The sequence below is a fragment of the Vombatus ursinus genome, unplaced genomic scaffold (genome assembly GCF_900497805.2).
Source record: "Vombatus ursinus unplaced genomic scaffold, bare-nosed wombat genome assembly UNPS02014163.1, whole genome shotgun sequence".
Taxonomy (NCBI): Eukaryota; Metazoa; Chordata; class Mammalia; order Diprotodontia; family Vombatidae; genus Vombatus; species Vombatus ursinus.
In genome coordinates, this window is record NW_020953941.1 from 650,054 (window position 1) to 671,336 (window position 21,283).

General features: G+C 35.6%; 1 protein-coding gene and 1 pseudogene across 1 annotated transcript; one reads left to right on the forward strand and one right to left on the reverse strand.

Annotated features, from left to right (window-relative positions):
- Window positions 1-8,729: 8,729 nt before the first annotated feature.
- Window positions 8,730-9,766, reverse strand: LOC114041015 (annotated as a pseudogene).
- Window positions 9,767-19,409: 9,643 nt separating this feature from the next.
- Window positions 19,410-20,333, forward strand: LOC114041016 (olfactory receptor 4C11-like). Its single transcript, XM_027859223.1, has one exon. It carries the CDS (start codon window positions 19,410-19,412, stop codon window positions 20,331-20,333), a length of 924 nt encoding a protein of 307 aa, XP_027715024.1.
- Window positions 20,334-21,283: the final 950 nt, after the last annotated feature.

The following is a 21,283-nucleotide window of genomic DNA, read 5'->3' on the forward strand; positions in this document are numbered from 1 at the left end:
AGCATTCTCAAAGGAAGCCAGGAAGAACAATAGGTAGGTGAACAGGAAGAACATTCTGAGTGATGGTGGGGACAGCAATTAAAGTAATCTAGTCAATAAATAAGAATGGTTCGAGTGGGGAGTAACGAAGAGTCTCATATAGCTGCATCATACAAGCTATGTAGGAGAGTAAATTATTCAAATAAAATGAAACTATAAAAGTGTGTGTGTGGTGGGGGTCAGATTGTGAAGGACTTTGAATGCCAAAAAAAAATGTTGTATTTCACCAAAAGGCCATATTGAGCTACTGCAGTTTATTAGATAAGGGAATGGCATAGGCTGATCTATACTTTGGGAAAATTACTTTGGTAGTTGAGAGGAGGATGAATTAGAATGAATAAAGATTGATTCAGGGAGACTTCTGCAATAGTCCAGATATGAGGTGATTAGGACCTGACTCAGGGTGACATCTGTGTGAAAAGAGAGGAGGATATAAGTGGAAGATCTTAAAAAGATAGAAATAACAAGGCTTGATATCAGAATGATATGCATGGCACATGAGGAGTGAAGGAGAATACCCAGGTTGTGAGCCTGTGTGACTAGAAGTATGGTAGTACCAGTAAAAATAACAGGAAAGTTGGGAGTAATGGATAGTTTGGGGTGAAAACAATGAGTTCTGTTTCAGATATATTGAGTTCAAAGTTCTGTTAGGATATCCAGGTCAAGATTGCCAGAAGGCAGTTTGTTACTCATGACTAGCTAAAGAGATATTCTGGATGAATATAGATACCTATCTTGAAAGTGATAATTAAATTCATGAGGTGTGAGTGAGTGAAGAGAGAACAGAATTGAAACATATAAAAAGATCTTCAGGGCACCCTGCAAGTCAGCGGTGTGAGATGGATTGTGATCCATAAAGAGAGAGTGTTCTGATATATTATCTCACATTGATCAAATTGCTGAAGATGATAAGAAGATGAGAAAATCCAAATTTGTAGAAGTTGTAGGAAGACATCATATTATTTCATGGTTGACAACAATGTGATTAAATAGAGCTATTCTGGAAAAAAAATTACATTCAAATGAATTTCTTATACTGTTTGACTAAAAGACACCGCTACTATGTTTTATAATGCAGGGAGTATAAAAATAAGATAACAATAATTTGTACAGGAAATGGAAAAATCATATTTTTTTGTAGTTTAACAAAATAAAAAAAGTCGCATAACTTTGGAAAAACTGAAGAAAATCTTCAACAGCAAAAGTACCTTATTTATTTCTACATGACCCCCTTCAAAACACATGCCATGAAATACGGAAAAGATAAAGGAAAGAAGGAAGGAAGGAAGGAAAGAAGGAAGGAAGGAAGGAAAGTAGGGTTTGGATTTAGGAAATGTCATAGAGCTTTCAATGATCCTAGGTTCCTCCCTGAAATAAAAATCCTACCTATACCCTTTGACCCAGTAACAACACTACTTGGTCTATTTCCAAAAATGATTAGGGAAAAAGGAAAAAATGTTTTTCTTCATACATCCTTTATAGTTAACTTGGATATTTATAACAGTCAAAATAACTTATTTGCTCAAAGTCATTCTTAAAAACAATATTGCTATTACTGTATACAATGTTATCTTAGTTCTGCTCACTTTGCTCTTCATTATTTCATGCAAGTTTGTCCATTTTTTTTGTTATTGTTGTTATTTTCTAAAATTATTGAGCTCATCATTTCTTAAAGCACAGAAGTATTCCATCACAATCACATACCACAACTTGTTCAGTCATTTCCCAACTGATAGTCATATCTGCAGTTTCAATTATTTGCCATCTCAAAGTGAGCTATTACAAGCATTTTGGAACATATAGGTTCTTTTCCTTTTTTCCCTTAGATATTCCCTTGTGCATTCAGAACATACTCCTGAGAAATGTCATGGGGAAGCAATGGAAACTGAAGCATGAAATGAGAAGGCATGAGCAGGATTCATTATGCATTATTGGAGATTCTTGCATTGATGAGATCACTGATAACACTGAAAAAGAATAAAGATTATAATCTATTAAATAATTAAAAGACTGCCATCTCTATATGTATAAGGAATGTATCTTCTACTTCTTTAACATAAGAATAGATCTCATTTATATAATACTTAAATGTGAAAAAATGTTCTTACTGTCAACAGCCCCATGAGGTAAGTAGTGTAAATATCAATTTTATTTCTAGATAGGCAAACTGGAATTTGGGGAATTTAAGGGACATTCCTAAATATTCAAAGGTAAAAAGTAGAGGAATTAGATCTGAACACAAGTCCTATGCCTCCAAATTCAATGTTATGCCCTTCATAGCACTTTATTTCATATTTTCAAAAAACTTAAAGAGATGATGATGATGGTGATGATGATGATGATGATGATTTTCAAATGTGGAAATGCATTGGTTCATCATTTGGAATCCCAGTACTGGGAATTCTAAAAATAATTTCCCAAGGGCTCCCAGGTTTATCCAATAAACAAAGTAAATTCATTTTGAAAGGATTTTTCCTTCCAATGAACCACAATAAGTAAGTACAGGTCTTCTTGAGCACTAATTTAAAAGATAATTGAAATCTCTTACCAACCAATTTCTGAAACTCAACCTCAGGTAAAAGTAAGATAATTTATCATGAATCACAAGTAAACAGCGTGTTAGTTATGTTTGACAACTTATTTAAAACTGTATGATTCTGCAATAATAATAATAATAATAAAAACCAAAAAGAAAATGTTTCCAACCATGAGCCACAAATACATTGAGTTGACATAGCCAGGAAGCTGTGAAAAAGCATTTGAGGTCATTCCCCCATGGCCATTTGAAACACTATTGCATGAGCCTATGTTGACAATGTTAGCATGCTCAGGGAGTCCTAGATTTAAATCCCATTTCACTGAAACAAGGTTGAAAAATATATATGACTCTGATACAGTGGAAGAGAAATGTAGTTATTCATTACTGCCAGCTGGTCTCTGTTTCACTGCCATAACCCTGGTAACAATTGTTTTTCCTTGAAAGGCACAGTGTAATTTTGGCACAAAACAATTGAAACTTCTCCAGGTAAGACATAATGAGCTTCTCAGGGAAATGATGACTATTAGGGTACCATAAAAAAAGGAAGAAAGAAAGAACCACTATCAGCATGACTATCCTCTCAATTAACCCTCAGAGAAACAGACTGAGTCTCTGATGAAGCTCTCTCTACAGCCCCCAAAACATTGGGTATCCAAGGAAACTTCTTACAGAGACTATGTTGATAGAAGTATTTTTTTCAATAAGATGTTATAGAGGCAAACATTCTCTTTTCATCAGTAACTACTGACTCATCTTTCATTACTTAGGATTTATATAAATGTGTAATTTTATGCATATGTAATATGTAAAACAAGGGAATGATCATATTATTTGAAATTGTCCATGAAGGGTGACTTCAAGCTCTACTCAGAGAAACATTATGGCCCTGAGCATAGTATATTGATTCAGGAGTCAGAGAATCTGGATTTAAATTCTGCCACGGTTACTCCTGGTATTATTTTTCAAAGTCAGACAGGGGTCAGATTTCTCATCTGAAAATGAATGAGGTTCAATTATATGGTCTCTTTTTTTCTTTCCAGCTTTAAATCTGTGATACTGCATTACTTATTTTTCCATCTCTCATTTTGTCTAAGAATAGAATTGAGATTTCTTGTAGCAGAAAAGATTTAGAGTTGGCCTCATTGTTAGGAAACCTTGGGTTAAGTCTCCTGACATTTATTGGTTTCATGTAACACTAAACAAGTCCCTTATCTCTCAATGTTCAAAACAGATCTCTATTGTAAAAGATAGTAATGAGTATATGAGTAAATGCTATTGAGATTAGTTTTTTTAATCACAAATTAACTTCCTTTCTCCCCCTCCCTAATAATAGAATTAATTTATATGACAAAGACCTCCTTTCCTCAGTGGCCTCCTGGTGAATATTGCAGTTCTTTGCATTACTGAGATGATTTAGCCATTAAAACATTATTTAATAAATTAATATATATGACATTTTTATAACACTGATTAGTGAAAACTCCTTGTTCAATAAGTAATTCCATCACAGATATCACATTATTAGCATTCAATCATTGGGAACAAAAATAATAGTTAATTAATATTTACTGGTATAGTAAAACCACTTTTATTCTTATCTTCACTCAGTTATATTAATCTTTCTTATTTCCCATCGTGTCTGTCAGCTCACGTTCTGCCTTTCTTCATTTCATATATTTTAGCCATTTGGGTTTTTCGCTTGTTTTAAGTCATTATAATGTGGGAAATAAGATATTTTACAAACTCATATAGAATCTAACAGCCTCAGTGTCACAAAATCATAAACTTAAGAAATGGAAGGGACCTTCGAAGAATCTAGTCCAACCACATTATTTTATAGATGAGAAGAGTGCAATCCAATGACTTGTCCAATGTCACTTACATATTAAGTAACAGAGTGAGGATTTAAACCCAGTTTCTGGGCCTCAGAATTAAGCTCACGTTCCATTGCACCATGTTTTTCATTGACCAGGGTGAAGATTCCAAAAAGATGGAACCATTATTAAATATTGAATACATCTAGCCTTTTTTGCCTCTTAAGTAAAAAAAAAAAAAAAAGACAAATAGTGAGTAGTCTCATATATACCCAGGACAGATTTCTATAAATCTTTTTTCCTAGTTCAAGTTCTTGCATGAACTAGCTGTGTGACCTTGGCCAAGTTGCTTTCCTTATTTGCATCTCAGTAACCTGATCTCTAAAATGATCTGGAAAAAAATCAATGTGAGAACTGCAAATATCCAAAGGGGAAGCTGGAAAATATGAATCTATGCAAGAACCCTTACATCTTTTGAATGCCCCAGTTTTGCTGGACTTCTGGAAATAATCTGCGGTTTCCACTTTACACCATGAGAGAGGCAAATTGTCAAAGTGCATAGAGCACTGGACCTGAAGGCAGGAAAAGCTGAGATCATGCCTCACCTCTGCCACTTTTCAGCTATGTGTTCTTCAGCAAACCAATTAACTTCATTAACTCTTGGCTTCTTCATCTGTGACATGCAGAAAGGATCTGAAGTACCATATTCAAGCAGGTCTGTGTAATGACCCTCAAATGAGATAGTGGATAGAAAGGTTTTTGGTTTTGCAGATTTTATATGTAAATGATTGCTAAATTGACAAAGACAATTTCTTCAGCATGTTAATAAAACATATACAAAATAAAGGGAACTAGGAATCCCAGTCTATCCTCAGATCTTTACATAAAGAACTTTTAAGATGTCAGTCTCAAATAGAGTTAGTACTTATCCTCATATTTTAAGGCACTCAGCACTGAGTAATACATTGATCAAAATGGAAAAAAAAATAGAAAGCTCTGGACACAAATTGCTTCTCACTCACTTCTTCCCCAAGTACAATGCCATCAGTTTTTTTTTTATTCCTTGTTCTCTATAAAATTAAGATCATTTCACAAACTGCTTCTAGCTCAACTCTTCTGTGTTCAATGGTCCTTTCAAGCTCAGCCTATGGTCTTAGGTCCTTAGCAGCTGTGACATCTTAGATTTTAATATTACCCCCAGTGCTATCATTCCATGTTTGTAAGTACTGAGGTTCTTTTCAGTGGTAAGATTCTATGTAATATCGTATCATGATGTAATTCTCCAAATAAATTCTCTTTATGATCATCCAGAAAATTGTACTGAATAGATTAAAGAGGAGTATTTATAGTCAGCAGAGATATTTCAGGACTAATCTCCAAGGAATTTCCTGGTTGCCTTGTATGAAATAAGAGGCAGATAGTCATCAATAGACTATTTTTATAGAATAATTATGTGGCTTCTAGTATATTAAGAGCATAAAACTGAAGCAAAATGCTATAGAAGATAAAAGGAAGGAAGATTTGTTTTGTTTTGTTTTTTACTAGGAAATTACTGCAGGATTCAAAGAAGAAGTGTTGTCAGAAGTGAACCTCACATTATAAGAAGTTATTCTATTTTTTGTAGGGGAGCACCATGCTGAGATTATTATTTATATGTGTGAGGAAGCAGGGGAAGAGAAGCCAGTGAATTCTTAAACACTTAGAAATAGATTGAAGCCCAACCCTGAAGAATTCTGTTCATAACTTTTTTTTTTTTTTGCTGTTCTTAGCTAAATTGGACTAAACTGTAAGAAATCATTCTGGAGAAACTACTTTGAATCTCTTGGGAAACCTTGTTTTATTCTAATACCATGCAATAGTTAAGATGTTTTGGTCTTGTCTTACACTTTGTGATAGCATTTTTCGTGGTTTTTCTTAGCAAAGATACTTAAATGGTTTGCCATTTCCTTCTCCAGCTCATTTTGAATATGACACAACTGAGGAAAATGTGTTTAAGTGACTTGTCCAAGGTCACACAGCTAGTGTCTGAGGCCAGATTTGAATTCAGGTCTTCCTGATTCCAGGCCCAGCACTCTATTTACTGCACCACCTAGCTGACCCCACATTTAATAATAGTAAAAAAAAAAATGTATTAAATATGTTGAAATCACAATCTGATTGGATTTTAGTTGAATTAATCTAGAGATTATCTACCCCAATCTCTTCATTTTTACAGATGATGAAATTTATAAGTAAGGAGGTGAAATAATGCATCCAGGGTCACCTGACTTATAAGTGGCTCAGCTGGGATTCAGAAGAATTCTTCATCTTTCCTCTACTTACTGACTTCCTGGACTCCCTTCAAGAATCAGTTCAAATCTTCCTTTCCGCATTAAGCCTTTCCTGGTCCTCATTCTTACCAGTGCCTTTCCTCTGAGAGTACCTCCCACTTGTCCTGTATGTATCTTGTCTTTGCACTGTTGCTTACCTGTTGCTCCCCTCATTGCATTACGGGTTCGTTGAGGGGAGGGACCAATTTTGGGCCTTTCTTTGTATCCCTGGTGCTTAGCACAGTGTCTGGTATATAATAAGTATTCAGTAAATACTTAGTGACCTCAGTAAATGCTTATTGACTGACTCAAGTCTTCTGGATCCAAATCCAGTGTTCATTCCCTTTCAACAAACTACTTCCTTAAATATTTAAAAGTAGAATACTACTGATACCATAGATATAGATATAAGCATAGATGGTAGAGACATGGATGAAGGAAATGATAATGTGGAATTATTCCTAAGGTCTTAAGGGTCTTTCAGGAACAAAGAAGTTTTAAAATTGATAGCATTACCCTTTTGTGTTCCTTATATTCAGAATCTGTAATAAACATGTGCCAGATGGAAATGAATAACATGGGAGAGGGTATTGGCATTTGTATTCCAAATATGATCTCTCTTAAGTGGATATTGATTTAAATTAATTTGACTGCTATCAACTTTATTGTTAGGGGGACAGATAAACTGTTATAACGCACACAAACACACACACATTATAATCAAAGGAACATGGACTAATTCTGATTACTATATGATTTCTAAGATGATTGAAATTATTCTTTAGTCTATATAAACATCAGTATTTTTTGCCCACAAAGCAGTGATTGAAATAGTCAGGGTCCTTCTGATAATAACGTAAGATAACATCTAAGAAATGGAGCTCCAAAATATCCAGCACCCTGTCACTGTAGGGATTTATCATACTAAAGGCAAAAAAGAAGGTGCCAATGAGTCCTCCTTTCTTTACATCAAACTGAAAATAATCTAGAAAAAAGAAATTGGTGAAAAGAAAAGAGGATTCTGATAGAAGTCTTCCCCAACATTTCTAACTTTACCAAGCATTTTTTTTCTAAAAACTTTAAGCATTGCAAATCCACAGCCCTCTCAATACAAGACCTTCCCCATCAAGTCTAGACTCTTGAGGGAGGTTTAGAATAGAAGAGAGGAGCTCAAAAAATGGATTTGAGTGGCAGAGAGGACTAGTGAGTCTTTGGAATATTTTGTTGTTTACTCGTTTTCAGTCATATCCAACTCTTTGAGATCAAGCCGTGGTTGATCCAAGTCACATACCTCAAGACCCTCATTGGAATATAGCCTAGCCCTTTGTAGTAATATTCATTTTCTCATTAATTGTTAACCAATCAGAGTTAATTACCACTCTCGGGAATATCTGCTCTTCCAAAGACATCTGAACTGTGAGCCATAGCCATGAGGGGTCGTTGGCATTTGAAAGGGCTGCTGACCTCTTTCATTAATAAACACACCAGCAGAATGTTCCCTTGGTCCTGCTCATTTCACTCATTATTTCATTTAAGTCTTTCCATGTTTCTCTAAAATCATTGAGCTCATGATTTCTTATACCACAATAGTATTCCATCACAATCATATACCACAGTTTATTCAGCCATTCCCCAATTGATGGGCATCCCTGCAATTTCCAGTTCTTTGCCACAACAAAGAGAGCTGCTATAAATATTTTAGAAGATATAGGTCCTTTTCCTTTTCCTTAATCATCTTTGGAAATACATCTGGTAGTTATTTCTGAGTCAAAGTTTATACACAGTTTTATAGCTCTTTGGGCATGATTCCAGATTGTTCTATAAAATGGTTGGACCATTTTACAATTCCATCAATAATGAATTAATATCCCAATTTTTCCATATCCTCTCCAATATTTGTCACTTTCCTCTTCTATCAATCTAGAAAAAAATGTACCTTCATTCATTAGGTTTATTCATTTATCTTATGTTCTAATGTTATTGTTTAGAGCTGGCTTGCTATGTTGCTAAGCTATTAGGTTCTTATTTTCAGTAATAAAATTCTACATACTGTAGTAGCATAACCCCTTCTCTAAATACACACTCTCCAAGTGTATCTAGAAAAGCTGCAGTGAAGACATTTAAAAACCCATCTTTATATTTAAATATTAATGACATTTGGTTCAACCACACCTTCTGCATGGCATTCTTCATCTCTACATTTCTCAGTGTGTAGATCAGAGGGTTCAGCATGGGTCCAATGACAGTGTAAAACACGGAAACCTCCTTATCATTTTGCTGGCACTGGGAGGTTGAATATAGGTGGAAATACAGGGCACAAAGAACAGAACAACAACCATGACATGGGAGCCACAAGTGGAAAGGGCTTTGAGCCAACCTTCTGATGAGCGCTTTCTAAGGTTGTATAATATGACAATGTAAGATGCCACCAAGACAAGAAAGGTAGTTAACACAACCTTCCCAGAGCTAGCTACAACTAAGATATTAGCAATATGTGTGTCTGCACAGACAAGTTTTAAGAGATGCTTGACATTACATATATAGTGATCTATTTGATTAGGGCCACAAAATGGTAACCTAGCTACCACGAGCATCTGAGCAATGGCATGCCAAAAAGCCACCCCCCAGGCCATCAGGATCATTGTGTTACATCTCTGTCGATTCACTATGATCATGTAGTGTAAGGGTTTACAGATGGCAACATAGCGATCAAAGGCCATGGACACCAAGATAAACATCTCAACAGTAACCAGGAAGAGAGGAGTAAAGAGCTGAGTCATGTAACTAAAAAAGGATATGATTTTTTCTTTAGTAATTAAGACCCTGATGAGCCAAGGGACAATGGTGGATGTATATGCCAGATCCATTAAGGACAAATGCCAGAGAAAATAGTACATGGGTTGTTGGATGAGATGGCTGCATGTAATGGTGATAAAGACGATAATGTTCCCCAGAAAAATTGCAAAATAGTAGAAAAAGAAGATTACAAAACACATCATTTTAAGGCCCTGGTTCATGAAGAGTCCCAAGAGAAAAAATTCTGTGACATTGTTTTGATTTTCCATGTGCTTCAAATATTTGATAAATATCCAGGAGAATTCTAATTCATCTGAAATCACATAAAATAAGATGAATTATCACCAGAATCATGGCAGATGTAAAGTTTATCCCCAGATTATTCAAATACACAATGCACTATTAGAGTGGATCGTTCTATACTTTTACATTTGGCAAAATCAAAAATTATTTTTTTCACCTAGGTCCTAGAAATTCTTTGAAAATTAAATAGCTCAACCAGTATCCTTGCCTATGCTACTAAAATTCCTTTATGCATGTTGTTTCAAAAAAACTCATAATCTTTAAAATTTGTGACAATTTAAAAAATCCCTAAGATTTTTATATATCTCCATTAAAGTGCTAATTTAATAGCAAAACTTGTTAACTATGCAGTCTTAATCATGACAAAAGAAAAGTTTATACACTGATTTAGTAAAGAAAAATAAGGAAGACAAATAAATATTATATATATATTCTAATTTATTAAATAGATAAAAGGCAAAATACAGTAATGTTTAGGAGAAAATTGAATATTAAACTATTAAATGTCAATATGATTAAAGATATCCTAAAATGTTTTGAGAATGCCTTTGAAATATCAAATATAAATAGTTAGGAAATATTTTTAAAGTATAAAAATAAATAATTTTTACCTTTTTCCTGTGCCTGCCTCCCTCACACAATCAATTAATAGTCCATGACACATTATAGGTAGCTAAAGAATTAAATAACTAACACAAGGAAGAAGGAAGACAAAACATAAAACAAAGAACTGACAAACAAATGCAAGTGTCATGTCAGGTTGAGCTGAGAAATCGAATGACTTGACAATACATTGAAAATAATTTTACAAAGATCTCAGAAAACAACATGGGGGCTTATTTTCTAAAAACCATAGGCTTGAAGTGGGTTATGGATGTATTTAAGCTTTGGGACAAGTGAAGCTGAAGTATTGGTAAGGAAGCCTGGTCAGACTGGATTTGTGGAGCAGAATGAAATGATGTGTCGTCTCTTTCCTCTCCATCAGTCAATACTTTCTCACATTTTATCAATCTCTTTCTGTGTGTTCTAGTTGTATCTGTGTTACTCTGATTCTGAGCAAGGTAAACAGAGATTAAGTCACTTGCATAGGATCATACAGTTTAGTAAGTGTCTCAGGCTGGATTTGAACTCGAGTATTCCTGACTCTAGACCCAGTGCATCCACTGAGCCACCTAGCTGCCTCCTCCGCTGTCCTAACCCATCATTAACTGACATCTTCTGCTTCCCAACAAGACTCCCCCAAGCCATACTTTTGCATGCTTTTACCATCCCTGCTGACTTTCTCCTGAAATTCCCAAACACAATAAGGCTGCACTTTGAGCTATTGCCCTAAAATGTCTAATTACCTCCTTCCTTCAAAGAACCCCTCCTTAACCACTGATACTCAGCCTAGATCACTTCCTTAATTCCCACCCCCTCATTCCCTATTTCCATCATTCTGAATACCTGACAACAGAAATGTAAACTGCTTCCCATCTGCCTGCCTCCCTTTACTCCCATCCCTTTCAAGAGAAGCCCCCAAATGACCCATTACAGGTTTACCCACTTATTCCACTGTGATCTCTAGAATGCCTGTTTAACAATAAAAAAAGCTTGACTCAAATGTTTTCTTTTTTCACTCCTTCCATCTTTTGGCAGTCCTTCTTCTGGCACTACTCCTTACTCCCTGGACCTCTCTGTTATGCCTCAACTGCCTTCTCACTTGAAAGATCCCTCCTACCTTATGGTCTTCTTACATTGGAAGATGCCTCCACCCATGCAGCATCCCTCTTTCCCACTGAGGAGTTTTTCCCAGTATCTCAAATATGAGGAATGTGTTAGCCAGGAAGAGTTACTTCTCCATTTCTCTTCTGGCTCTGCTCATATGTCTCTAGACTTTACCAACATGCCCATATATGGGAAGATATAGTTCTACTTTCTTCTCCCTGCTACATTCAATGTCCCTTATATATGTTGTCTTCTCCCATTACAATGTAAGCTCCTTGAGGTAAGTGCTGTCTTTCCTTTGAGTCAATTTTCTATCTTCAGTCCTTATCTCAGGCCCTGACACATAGTGAGTACTTAATAAATATTTGTTGTGACTTGCTGAGACCCAACTCCCCTCTGATGATAACTAATTCACCAAGGGGTTTGAGGCCTGAAGGTCACTCTCAACCTGGTTTAGCCAATCTGCAATTGGGGTCCAAAGGTGGGTGAGCAGTGCTGAAAAGGATTTGGCAGCCTTCATACCAGAAATACTACTCCTCTCCTAATACTCTCTATTGGAATGCAAAGGAGATGAATAGCATGGCTCCTGATAAAGTGTGACACATAAATTTGTGAAGTGTTCCAAAAGAAGTGACCTTTCTAAAGCTAAAGGCATGGCCATCTTACCTCCCTCACTCAATAAATACCAGTGACTCCCTATTACCCACAGAATTTGTTGTTGTTGGTGTTGATGATGAGGAGGATGATCTGGACTTTTGGTTCATTCCTAAGTATTTTTCTACATTTGAAAAAAATGTTTGTTTTTTTTTCTTAAGAGACTCACAAATTCTGGGGACCTCATTTTATCCATCTATAAAATGAGGAGGGTGAACTTGAGAATTTCTAAGGTTATAGTTTATTCTAATATTCTGGGATCCCTCAAGAAATAATTAAGATTTATTTTTCATGCACAGAGTGGGTTTAAACATTTTATTGAGGAAGTTTCTACTAGTAACAAAATGGTGATTGAGGTCCCAAGATGGCTAATAGTGGCATTGACAGTGATTCTGGTGGATTTTTTTTTCTGAGGCTAGGCAATGGGGCTAAGGGACTTGCCCAGGGACACACAGCTAGTAAGTGTCAAGTGTGTGAGACTAGATTTAAACTCAGCTCCTCTTGACTCCAGATCTGGTCTCTATGTACTGTACCACCTAGCTGTCCCATTGACAGTGATTCTGAAGGGTATTAAACTAAGTGGGCTCATTCTGAGAGAAATGTGCTCCAGTCATTGAATTCCCAGGACTGGGAGGAACTGGTAGGTGCTAGGAGGTAGATGTTTTAAAGATAGTATATTTGCAGCAATACCTCTCTCACCTGATTAACTTTTCCCTCTTTTTGCCTCAGAAAATAAAACTTCTGGAGGAAGGAGGTCTGGAAAAATACTGTGAAGGATAAATTCTCCTGCTTCTTATGCAGCCAGCACCTGGCACTAGAACAGTCTGGTGCTAATTGGGGCATTGCTCTTAAACTCAGCAAAGTTAGATGCACTGAGGAGCCAAGCCTCCAATAAAGGTGTTTTCTCAATTCCCTAAAGGATAAAAGATAATTCTCTAAGTTGACAAACGTCGATGAACTTTCTATAAAGGTTTCATTGGTTGGACAGCAGTATCAGGCTATCAGTATTCACTGCAAAATAGAATTGGGCATAGAACAATGAATCAAACTAGTGAAAGATTCAGTTGAAATGGTGGTTATTCCTGTGGGCATTTGAAACATTAAAAGTTGAAGATGAAAGGTTCCTGATTCTTTTTCTATCATGGTAAGAACACCTCGAAGTGTTTCTTCTGTTGCCATTGGGAAGGATGCTGGTGGTGACAGGTGTCAAATGAATTCTATGTGTCTCCATTTACTTAGAGCAATGACTAATCTCACAACAGAATAATTCACATCATCCATAAGATCAACATCATTGCCTTCCTAAATGTGACAAAGAGGAGAAAACAAAACAGTAGGCAAAAGATCAGAGGAATTCTCAGTTACCATGGCCAATGTGAATTTAAGTGATGTCTTGACTTGTTTGTCCATCCCTAAAGAATAGAACTTGATGCTGAGTTCTGTGTTTATTTCCTCCGTCTAGGCTGACTTACTTTGTAGTAACTTTCCTTCATTCTGATATATGTGTGCGTATACATATATGTGTATACACATATATCCATACATACACATATATGAATGTGTGTATATATACATATATATATGGGTGTGTGTGCGTATATGTCTGTGTATAGGCATGTATATGTATCTATAAATCAGGAGAGGAAGTGATGCCTCAACTCATATTTCTTCAGTATGTTTACATCTAAAAGAGTCATTGTTCTCTGAGCTTTGTTTGAGCACTTAGGGGAGATTGATTTATAAAATGAGAAATTTAAGGTAAATGTATCCCATCCTCTCTCTGTGGCTTCCTTTCTTGCAGCTTTTTTTTGAAACATTTGGGACAGAAAATAAGAAAGAGTTGTGAACAGTCAAAATGTTTGGTGGCTGAGATCCAGCATGTCCTAAAATCAGCCTAACAACATCTCATATCTGCAATAGTGAGTGATGAAAAAAGGTAAGGTGATGAAATGATAGATATTTTCTTCCTTCTTCCTTCTAAGATCTCCTCCTTCTCACTTATTGTCTTCTATATTTTATTTCCTCTGCATCATCTTCATACCCCTCGTCATATCACTTCTTTTCCTCCTCACATCTCTTCACTCCTCTAAATGAGCCTTTCCATGATTATTTTATTTTATGTATTTCTGGGGGAAGTTTCAACTAGTCACTTAATTGGGGCAGGGAACTACTCACAAGTTTGCCCATTCTTTAAGCTTTAATCATAGAGAGTTATCCATAGAACTGAGTAGTAAAGCAACTTGGCCAATGTTACATTATCATTTTGAGTCAGAAATGAGACTTGGTGCCAGACCTTCCCAATGGGCAAACACAAACAAAGAAAAAACAGGCTGACATTGAAATGGTTTCCTGTAGATAAGTAGGGGGAAATCAATAGCAATGATAAGTTTTGGAAGGCCTTGAATGCTAGGATAGAGTTTGGACTGTATTAAGTAGCCAAGGTGGAGTCACTGAAACTATTTGTCCAGTGAAGTGACCTGACAGAAGCAGTATTTAAGGAAAATTAACCAAGGACCACAGACTTTGAGTGTGAATAAATAAAAGCAGTATTTTATATGTATCTGAATTTAGAGCAATTATTTAGAAAGGAAAACTTGTTTTAATGATCTCATTTCATATATTTAAGTTTTGAGAGGTAAGTGACCAGGTTTCATTTTCGTTTGTCACAAAGAAGAGAAAAGTGAGGTACGGACACATAAAGTGAAATGAGCAATGAGTCAGCTGCAGAAATCTGATTCCTCATATTTTCTAACATTGAAAACATTTTTCCAATATTTTAAATTGTCTTAATGTAGAACAGATTTGATAATTGCAATTCAGATTAATATTAGATAGATAAAATAGTTTGTTTATTTTCTCTTTTTGCTGCTACATTAGTTTTTTTTTTTTTACATAGTTGGTACTCATGCACGTTATCAACAATTGATGGATCAGTCAGAAGCCAGAATCTTTTACATTTCTTTAGGTGACTGATCCAATGGTGAGGGGGGTGTCATTAAAGAGGAAAAACAACCATGTATTAACTTACTTTTGTAGCCCTAAAAAAGGGGAAAATATTCATTTTACAAAATGTAGAATATAACATTTTATTCTATGAAATGAAGAAATAAAATAAAACACAATGTCTCCAGCTCTCTATTTTAATCCTAGAAGGGAGAGGGCACAGAGAAAGGGAAGAGAAAGAAAGAGAGAGTAAAATAGAAGCAGAGATAAAAGACAGAAAAAGTCATGGAAAGACTCATTACAAGCAGTTCACTCTCTATCAAACACAATGTCCAAACCTTCTCCCAGAAGAATTTTTTAAACATAAAAATGAGTTGGTTTGTCTTCTTTCAGATGAAGGCAATTAATCCACCTCCCCCATTTTAAAATTTTGGTGGTAATTCAAACAAATATAAAGTCAGCTCTGTCAGTCCAATTATTATTTTTCATCTATCAAACATATCTCTCTGATTTTCTTCTTTTCATTTATTATCTTGACTTTTATTTTCATGTCATATACCCTATCAGATTTTAAGCTTGTGACATGTAGACATAGTATAATACATTATTGTTTTCTTGTTTGTTTATTTTCATATATGTTGCTAAAATAGTTCATAGAATGCCAGAGCTAGATGGAAATATAAAAGTCATCAGATTTTGGCTGCTCATTTATGACATGCAGGGAAAAATGCAGAGAGGGGAGGCCAATGAATCCACAGCTAGTTAATAAGAAAGCTAAAGCAGGCTAGGTACCAGGATTCCTGGCTTAAACTCCAGTTTTCCTTCCATTGAACCACACAGCACCACTAAATGTTTAACACTTGACATTGAATGAATTTATCAGTTAGGACTGATTTTTTTCCCCTTTTCAAGACTACTAAAGTAAAGGAAGAAAAAACAAACCCGTAAGTCAGTGGTCAGAGAGGACATTTCTTGTATATCATAGTACAACATTTCACCTTTCATTGTTGTTACTTCTGTCATGAGTAGAATCCTGTGAGGTACAGGCAATTATCTGATCTAGAATGACAAGTCCCAGGAAGCATGAGGGCTAATAAACCAATGGGACTCTCATATACTATTGCCTCCCTATTGACTCCTTGTCAATTCCATCACACAGATACTTCCCATTTCATGAGGTCCTACAGCATTCATGGACTGAATATGTCACACTCGATTCTCAAATATGCCCTCTTTTGTCTTGTTCTCTCTTGCTTTATATGTTTAAATTTCTTAAGGTAGTCCAAGATTACATTAGCTTCATACGTTGCCATATCACACTCATAATATATTGTAAGATCAATAGCAGTCAATTATAATAAGGAAATAAAAAATAGATAATGTGATCTTTGGTTGAGGTACAGATTTTCCAGGGCTAAGGAGGTGCCAGTTCCTCTCTACTCTCCATGGGAGAAGAAAATATGGTTTATTTTGCTCTATTCTGCATTCCAACCTTTGTTCAAGAATATCAATAAATTGAAAAGTATCCAGAGCAGGAAAAATAGTATATGAAAGAGGTTGGAATTCATAAAAATAAAAAAAAAGTTGAAAAAATTAAGAAAACTCAAATGTAAAGGAGATTGACTTCGTTATTAGAATGATAGTCACTTAGAAAAGGAAGTAGGTTTTCACTTTTTCCTTAAAGCATAAAACTAGGTAGCGTGAGTAGAAGCCCCAAGGAGGCAAATTCAGCCTTGATGCAAGGGAAAAAGAAATAAAACCATCAATGAACAAGGAACACACTTTCTAATGATTACAGCTCTCAGAACCTTGAATGAGATACCTCAGGAATTAGTAGGTTCATGCTAATTATAAGAAAGGCAAGAAGAACATTCATTATGTGTAACAGGAATTATTTTGAGGTTAGAGATGAGAATTCATGTCAAATAAAATTCTTTCCGACTTTGAAATTCTGTAATTCCATATCTTGTCTTCCCTTTTAAATAACAAACACCTTGTAAAAAGAGAACAGGGTACTGACTGATTACATAGTTTGATTTCAGAGTGTACAGGAAGGTCCTGGTTTATGGATAACATAACTATTTGAATCACTGAAGTTCTGAAAACTCAGTCACACACCATATTGAATTAATCCAAATTGGATCCTTTGGGCAAACTGAATTCATTGAGCATATACAAAAGCCTTTGCAGATTTACTTTTGAAAGCAGAAATATATATACTAAGAAAGATAGATAAAGGTATATACTTTTACATATTTTAAATTTTGCATTCTGCATGTATTTCCCTTGATAGAATGGAAGTTCCATGTGGAGAGCACTGTTCCTATTTAGTCTGTATTTCTCATTTTACCTTAAATCATGTAAAAGTTTGAATACAATTTTGATGCAACCCTATCTCCTGTAAGATAAAATTCAGACAACTTGGGGAAGGGATGATGACTGACTTTTGAAATTACAGCTATGAGTGATTCAGATGGATTTCAATAACTGTATTTTTATAGAGTAGCCTTTTTAAGAGATAGTTATTCAGAAATCTAAGAGTTGAACTAAGTGCGAGTATAACTACATCAAGGGCAATTCACATCAAACTAACTTCAAATCAGAGCAATGACAGTGATGAAATGTCCTTAAATTCCATCTAAGCACATGAAAAAATGGTTTGTGGTATTCTTGAAGAAAAATATAGAAAAAATGAGGTTAGATAGTAATTGAATTAGGTAACTTGTTGAATGAATGAAGTGATTTCAACCTGGAGAGTGGTCATGAAGGAAAAATTTCCAATTACTTGTACATGGACCTATCCTGTTTCCATTATGTCTTCAATGACTTAGACAAAGATGTGCATGGCATAATTATCAAATCTAAAAATAGGATGAACCTGGAAAGTAGAACTAACACAATGGATTTTAAAGGAAGGATTTTGGCAGGCTAAAACAATGAGTTCTAAAAAAATGCATTTTGGGGGAGAATAAGTATAATTTCTAATTTTATTTTCAACAATTCTATGAATTCTAGGTAGAGTTGTTTTGCTTGACATAATGTGAGAAAAAAGAGAAAAAAAAGATCTGATTCTGCAATCCATCTATGATGCTTACTTTCCTAAGGTAAGCAATTTATATCTCTCTGAGTCTCAGTTAATTAGTGTAAAATGAGCAGTTTAGTTTAGGTGAATGCTAATACTTCTCATTCCTCTAAATCCAATTTTCTCTGTTTCTGGGAAACCAAAAGCTTAATATATATATATATATATATATATATATATATATATATATATATGCAAGAAAAGTGATAGGACTATTATAAAGATGAGACATATCCATGAGCAAAGCCTAGAGAGATGAGGTACTATGATCTATGTCATATGAGGACTTACAAAAACAAACAAATAAACATGTAAATGTTTAGTATGGGAAGAGAAGACTATAGGAGGGTATAATTGCTGACCATTAGCTGACAATGGCTAAACGACTGTCAAATGGAAGAAAGATATTTCATTGTTTTTTCTTTGTTTTACATCTGCTTTGTCCCAGTATGGAACTGGGAACTGTAGGTGTAAGTTACCAAGAATTAGGCTCAATGGAAAAGAAAACTTTCTGATATTAGAGTCTTCACTTGTAAGCAGGATAACACATTGATAGAGGCATTGTAAAAGAATTTCCTTTTTGATTAGGGTTGAATGGCAGGGGTGTGGAATCTGCAACCTCCAGGCCACATGTAGCCTTCTAGGTCCTTGGGTGTGGCCTTTTGACCAAGTTCAAGTTTTACACAACATAATCCTTTTTATTAAGGGTATTTGTTCTGTGAGCTTTGGATTCAATCAAAGAGCTGCACTTGAGGACCTATAGGGCCACATGCGGCCTTGAGGCTACAGGTTTCCCACCCCTGGTCTATGAAGTTCATTTAAGTTCTGAGATTCTCTCAAATGCAGCGCATATTAAGATTAATGTGATTCATCATGCTCTGTTTCTTTATACAGGACACCAAAAGACAGATTGGGTCTTTGGTAACTTCTCCAATGATAAAGCCTCACAGATTTTGGGAGACAAATCCTGAATTTGGAAGAAGAGAGCAACAAGAGCTTCAGTCACAAAGCAGAAAGAACACAGCAGGTCTACTGTACTAGATTTCAAGAGCAATGGTTTGTAGGGGTTTACCCAATGACATATCAAATAGATCAAGGTGAAACCAGAGAATTGTTTTTTGCTGCCAGGTTACACAAAATGTGTCTTCATCATTTTTCTTTCTCTTCTTTGTGCTTTGAGTAGATCTCACCAACTCCAACCCACTTGCACTGACATTATAAAAATGAAAAATAATGTGACTGAATTTCTTCTTGTTGGACTGACCCAAGACCCAGCAAGAGAGAAAATAGTATTTGTCATCATCTTGATTTTCTACATTGCCACTATTTGGGGGAACCTGCTTATCATTGTCACCATTAAGAACAGTTCCTCACTTAGGTCCCCCATGTACTTCTTCCTGACCTATTTGTCTTTTTCAGATGCTTGTTTTTCCACCACCACAGCCCCAAGACTCGTAGCAGACAGTCTGCGTAGGAGGAAGAGCATCTCCTTTGATGAGTGCATGCTCCAGTTATTTACAGGACACTTCTTTGGCTGCATGGAGATTTTGGTTCTCATCTTGATGGCCTATGACCGCTATGTGGCCATCTGCAAACCTCTACACTACTTGAGTATCATGAGTAGGAAGGTATGTAGGATCTTGGTGGAATTAGCCTGGGTGGGGTCATTTGTGCATTCCATTGCCCAGCTCTTCATTGCCTTGAATTTACCCTTCTGTGGTCCCAATGTAGTCAACCACTACTTCTGTGATTTGCAACCCTTGATGAAATTGGCCTGTACTGACACATATGTGTTAAACCTCTTGGTTGTTTTTAACAGTGGAGCCATCTGCGCAGTGAGTTTTATATTGCTAATGATCTCCTACATTGTTATCTTATATTCTCTGAGAAATCAGAGTAGAGAGGGGAGGTTAAAAGCTCTTTCTACCTGCAGCTCTCACATCATTGTTGTCCTCATATTCTTTGGCCCCTGTATATTCATATACAGCAGGCCACTGACCACTTTTCCTGTGGATAAGTTGGTGGCTGTTTTTTATGCCATTGGAACTCCTTTGCTCAACCCTTTGATCTACACACTGAGGAATAAAGAAGTTAAAACTGCTATGAGGAAACTATGGAGCAGCAGGAAAACTTTACATAAAAAGTAATGTGCATAGACACCAACACTTTTTAAAAATGATTTAGTCTAACCAGGATGGATGCATTGTATATATATATATATATATATGTATGTATGTATTTTTTTTCATATTGGTGTATACAACGGGTTTACTGGGTGTTTGTGAGGACTTGTCCAAACACAGAAAGAATAGATATAGGAGAGTTGACATTTCAGCCAAGGTTGTGTATGAAAGGAAATCTGTAATCACAGGTATTAAGGTACTTAAGCCAGATCCTCTTTGATGATGATCTGCCATCAAGGCCCTGCCCTCTCTGAATCTGTGTTCCAGGACCCTGATTCTAGATACCTTCACTGTCCTTTCTACAAATGGAAAAAAAATCATATCCCCCTCTGCTTGTGGTTTAAGTCAGTCGTCTTACCTTATTCTTGGTTTATGTTTCAGTACTTAATTTCAATGACCTTGACCAAGGACCGGTTGCTTATTTTGACTGAACCTAGCCTAGAAGATTCTTGAAAGGGATATCACCCTTCCTTTAACACTATCATATGAGTTTCTTTTCTCTGAGACTATTAACTAGACACTGTCAATTGAACAACCACACACAGACAGGAATACTGAAGTTTTATTCACTTGAAATGATACATCCTCCGCCAGCAAGTGGATGAAAATGTGTATCTGTTACAAGACAGTTGGTCATATTACTTGTTACAAAATAGGTGACTATGTGAGATAAAAGAGACTTGTGTTTGTTATAATGTATCCAATATATGAGATAAAGAGGAAACACAGAAAGTCATTGAATTGGTTATAAATGAAGGAGAAAAAAGCACATAAAACTAGCTGACTTAATCCTGTAGTGAGCTTTTTTTTTTCCTTAGAGTAATTATTATGTGCTGGGGCTATACATAGTAAACAGTAAAGAAAGCAAAAAAAAAAAAAGTTGGTTAAGTCAACTCTTAAAGTTCATCTCTATG

Coding starts and splice junctions, on each gene's coding strand:
- LOC114041016 (XM_027859223.1), top strand. CDS start 19,410: ATGAAAAATAATGTGACTGAATTTCTTCTTGTTGGACTGACCCAAGAC.